The following is a 5,000-nucleotide window of genomic DNA, read 5'->3' as shown; positions in this document are numbered from 1 at the left end:
TTGGGTTTACCTACATGTATGATGTCATAACGTACTCTAATTGGGCTTACCCACATGTATGATGTCATATCTTCCTGCACCTGTTTGTCCCCCTCAGGGCGCGAACCTGCGACCTCATCAACTACATCGCTTCGGAAATGGGAAGCACAGAAAGATACCACTGGACTAAAGGGCCAGTCCCACAGCAACGACACTGTATGAGGCTTTGGGAGGGAGGTTTACTAACGTTCCACGCCAACTCTGCTAGTTAGCCTCCGTTACACGTAGGCCTACTCTAATTAATTAGGTTTCTGACAACTCTTTCCAGGTGAATGGAGTCTCTTGCCTCCTCATTCTTTCTTCTCTTCTGACTCTCTGATGGAGCTCCATTCAACAGCAAAGAGACTCAGGATCTGTTAGGGTTTAATACCTGCATTGGCAACTAGAAATCATCAGTATTAAGAATTCAGTGTAACGGAGGCTAACTCGCAGAGTTGGCGTGGAACGTTGGTAAACCTCCCTCCCAAAGCCTCATACAGTGTCGATGCCATTGGACTGGGAGACTGGTCTCTTGGTCCGGCGGTATCATACTGTGTCTCCCATTGCCGGACTGTTGTAGTTGACGAGGTCGCAGGTTCGATCCCTGAGGGGGGTGAACAGGTGCAAGATGACCTCCATCACATCAGCACTACTACTCACCCACTGGAATAGGCACCTGGTGTCCCGTTTGGCCATCCTGCAACAGAGGAGAACAGACATCCCACATTACACGGCGTTCAGATTATACACAATAGGAACCAGAGCTGTAGGAATACGTTATTACACCAGACCAGCTGCTGATTTCAAGGGGAAGTCGCATGCACGGCCGGATTAACACACAGGCTAGATATGGCTGCAGCCAAGGGGACATCTGATTGGTCAAATGGGTAAAAACAATGTTGCTGACTTGCAGATGTAGTAGGCCTATTTATTTTGGGGCACCTCAATGACAGCTGTCCACATGCAGCAAACGTGACTGCAATTGCATCAACAGAACTCAGTGGCAGTGAAAGCCAGTGCCATCTCTGAGTGCAGTTTTCAATAGGCAAGAACTACATCAGTTCTCTGTGGTGAACTATGGTTGTCTTGCCCGGTTAACACCAGACCTAATCACAAGTGAGAAGTTTCAGATCGAAACGATTGTGTAGAACTGAAGGCAGTATGGGAGTTCCCAGGCTAATGGTGGTCCCAGGTCCCCTGTAAATGTCCAAGCTAAACTCACCTGATCACTGTCACCGCCAGATCTGCTGTTGCTGCTGCTTCCATAAGCTGCGCTGGGCAAGGGCAACGCAAGACGCATACAGGGCACAACAAACGCTTTGTGCCTTAACTGTCGCACCAGAAACATGTCTGTCACATTCACAGACAGGACAGAGAGAGTCGTGTGAAGGACATTATTATAGGACTGGTGTTAGAAGCCAAAAAACGGTCCAAATCTAGAGCTCTATGTCTGTGTCAAAAACATGCTTTCCTGCTCCGCTTCCGTGTTGTTTCCGCTCTGTTCTGCTGCCATTGGATCCCCACCCGCATGCGCAATGATGATACTTCTGTTTTGAATGGATGTTGTCTCCCTCTAGTGGCCGTTTATGCGTACTGCATATCTGTTGGAGATGGTACTGTATTACAACCACAGGCTGTATTACAAGGCCGTTATCCCCTTTGTTTTATGGCTGACTGAAAACAAAACACCCATGCGAACAAAAACCCATTGCATGTCTGCCTACATAATTTGCATAAATCAAAATCCACGCATATAAATATTATAAGCAAAGCTATTTATTTGTAAGAAAATTACTTGGGAAAACTTTCTATATTTATTAAAACATTAAGTGATCATATTAAATGCACGATACATTCATTTGGGTCCTCATTTGCCCCAAGCTTGTTGGCTTGACTATTCCAAGTTAGACAATGTAAACAATTATAATGTCTAAGCCTACAGGCTATATGAAGAGGCAGGGCATGTCATTTCGCGTCTGTGGCTTTCCTCCCAAGTTTTATTTTCACTTTCTTCATATGCACAGATCATACAAGGAAAATGCCAGGACATAGACAGAAATGCCACAGGACTGACATTTTACAGACATAAAGTGCAAGACAGGGCAACAGTGATAGATTGTAGGCTAATAAGACAATAGACAATAAATGGTCAGTAATAAATACAGTACACTACATTTAACATTCAACATTTCAGTCCCCATCCCAACTACAGGCTACAGTCCTGCCTTGGCTCTCTGCAGGCATTGCCAAACCCAGAGCGGTGTTCCCCACCCGGCTCGGGCCAGGCGCTGGCTGTGTGCTGTGCTGTGCTGTGCTGTGCTGTAGTGCCACATTGAGCAAGCCAAAGGCAGGGCCTATATATAGGATAACTCGCTCGAACGGGCCCCAGTCCACGCCACGGGCACTGCATTGCAGTGAAGAAGTGTAAAACATTTTGGGGAAGGAAAGGGAAGGTCACTCGCGTTAGTAAGCTGCCGCCACAACAGACAGGGTGTGTGTGACTGTGCGCGAGTGTCTGTGTGCGCTGTGTGTTGTGTTCTACTGCGCAAAACCCCAGTCCGGATTTAAGGCTGACGTCAGAGAAGCCATTAGCGCGCGGTGACAGTCTGGTTTGCGAAATAGAGCAGCGTTCAGCAGCGCGAGCATCACCATCATCATCTCCCGGCGAGGAACAGCACTCGGATGTGGAGACAGGATGCCGCGCGGACCGTTAGCTTCTTTACAATTATTTGACCCGATAGCGAAACGACTCCGCGACACCAACTAGGCTACGGGGGACAGAAAGCGGGTAGAGAGTGAGAATATACCGCGGAGATAAATCTTGTCCTCAACAAAACCCGGATCGGATTGAGCTCTACTATCGTCAAATCAAAACAGCGCTGGATGGACAGCCAACTGGGGGCTTATGGCATTAGACGCTGCAGACTTAATCCCGTGGATGTACAAATAAAAATATAAATAAATAAAAGCCCAGGGCAGATAAGATTGGTTGCACACATAGACATGGCGATGTAAGGGTAGCAGTGTAGCTTAGTGCTGTAGGGTAGTGTTTATAGGACCAAAAGCAAGCCGCGCCGTCTCTCCTTCAGTGTTATGCTCTTTCTGGTGGATTTAAATGCTTCACTGATGTGAAATGGGAGCTTTGACAAGCAGACAGAATGGCGGGGTGGAAGAGGTGGACATCCCCTCCAACTCCGTGTACAGATACCCACCAAAGACCGGTAAGAAAGCAGCATCACCACAAACACACAAAGAACACGCAACACAAAGCCTCCTGGTGACATTTCAGCTGGCGGAAGGGAAGCGACTGCAATCTCGGTTGTTGTCGCCTTGGAGATGTCGAGGAAAACCTCGAGCTGCAAGGGTGACAGTGATGTATTGCAGCCTCATGTCACAGAGTTGTAGTGGAGCTTCTACCGAGCAGTAGCCTACAAGCGGCAGCCATTACGCACGCACACACACACACACACACACACACAGACACACTCCGAGTCCGGTCATGGTTTGGCTATACGGTTTCATAATAATGTCGCGGGCCTAACCGATAGCCGGTGGTCTCTGCTGGTGGATGCTGAGGTGCTGATTTGTATGCGCGATGCAGGAGCGGTAGGGTGAAGTGCGCGTGGGGGTCTCGTGGTTTCCTCACGTATAACCGGAGATTTCCTTTCGCGGGACCCCTGGGCACGGCACGCACGCGCACACAGTAGCCCTTGAACCCGTTAAGTGAAAACTGCTCAATCTAACGACCCCGAGGGGAATCACTCCTTCAGTGAGGTGTCGGAGACTCGGGGAGCCACAGACACGGCTTTTTCTCAGGTCAACAGTGTCCAATCTCGCCAAGCCTCTTTTTCAATTGGCACCGGGCCCCCTCCCCATGGCAAATCACCAAGTCAAAATGTGGATGATTGAATATGAAACTCTGTTGTCTATAGTCACAGTACAGGCCTACAGGGGGCACATCCTTGGCCATTGAGTTGCTTTGACTTGTAGGGGGCTGGTGTGTGGTGTGTGTGTGTGTGTTGTATCCAGGGGCTGCTGTGTAGTGTGTGTGTGTGTTGTATTCAGGGGCTGGTGTGTGTGTGTGTGTGTTGTATCCAGGGGCTGATGTGTGATGTGTGTGTGTTGTATTCAGGGGTTGGTGTGTGTGCGTGTTGTATGGTTTGGACCTCAGTCATGGGTCATGGGGGAGGATGGGGGAGAGAACTGGTTAAATTCCCCCATCCTCCTCCATGGTACTCTACTGTCCCCCATCCTCCTCCATGACTGAGGTACCCTGAGCACGGTACTCTACTGTCCCCCATCCTCCTCCATGACTGAGGTACCCTGAGCATGGTACTCCACTGTCCCCCATCCTCCTCCATGACTGAGGTACCCTGAGCATGGTACTCCACTGTCCCCCATCCTCCTCCATGGTACTCTACTGTCCCCCATCCTCCTCCATGGTACTCTACTGTCCCCCATCCTCCTCCATGGTACTCTACTGTTCCCCATCCTCCTGCATGACTGAGGTGCCCTGAGCATAGTACTCTACTGTCCCCCATCCTTTAGTCAAGTCAAGTCAAGTGTACTTTATTGTCAAAAACCCATGTAACAGGGTTAGCACTGCACAGAAGTTTGGAATTGCGTTTGACTAGTCTCCAATTTACAGTTAAATTAAACATAAATATAAGTGTGATGGAGTGGCCATCTCAAGGGTTGTGAGTGTGTTCTAACAGTCATGCCAACCAGCCTTGCTTCTTGGTGTAGCGGTCAGAGCCCCAGTTTACTACCCCAGAAGGTCTGGGTTGGAGTCCCGGCTGGGCAACTCTACTAATCCCCTTCGCTACATAAGACATTGACACACACACACAGACACAATGTGCAGTAAAAACTAACATACATGCAGAACAACTTCATCATGGGCGGTGTGTGTACGTATCTCTGTAACGTGTGTGTGTGTGTGTTTCTCTGTGAGAAGTGTGTGTGTGTACGTGTGTGTGTGT

At 49.0% G+C, this 5,000-nt stretch overlaps 2 protein-coding genes across 2 annotated transcripts in view; one reads left to right on the top strand and one right to left on the bottom strand.

The window, feature by feature from the left end:
* The window catches only part of mrpl58 (mitochondrial ribosomal protein L58), a 6,323-nt gene extending 4,817 nt beyond the window's left edge, over window positions 1-1,506 (bottom strand). The window contains exons 1-2 of the mRNA XM_063217066.1: window positions 1,241-1,506; window positions 679-715 (exon numbers count right to left, since the gene is read on the bottom strand). Coding sequence (XP_063073136.1) covers window positions 679-715; window positions 1,241-1,366 — 163 coding nt within the window. The 5' untranslated portion in view covers window positions 1,367-1,506. The remainder of the gene's footprint in view (window positions 1-678; window positions 716-1,240) is intronic.
* Window positions 1,507-2,617: 1,111 nt separating this feature from the next.
* rnf157 (ring finger protein 157) overlaps window positions 2,618-5,000 on the top strand; it is a 42,458-nt gene continuing 40,075 nt past the window's right edge. Inside the window, exon 1 of the mRNA XM_063218758.1 lies at window positions 2,618-3,239. Coding sequence (XP_063074828.1) covers window positions 3,152-3,239 — 88 coding nt within the window. The 5' untranslated portion in view covers window positions 2,618-3,151. The remainder of the gene's footprint in view (window positions 3,240-5,000) is intronic.

This window comes from Engraulis encrasicolus, chromosome 2, assembly GCF_034702125.1.
Source record: "Engraulis encrasicolus isolate BLACKSEA-1 chromosome 2, IST_EnEncr_1.0, whole genome shotgun sequence".
Taxonomy (NCBI): domain Eukaryota; kingdom Metazoa; phylum Chordata; class Actinopteri; order Clupeiformes; family Engraulidae; genus Engraulis; species Engraulis encrasicolus.
This window is presented reverse-complemented; position numbering and strand designations above follow the sequence as displayed.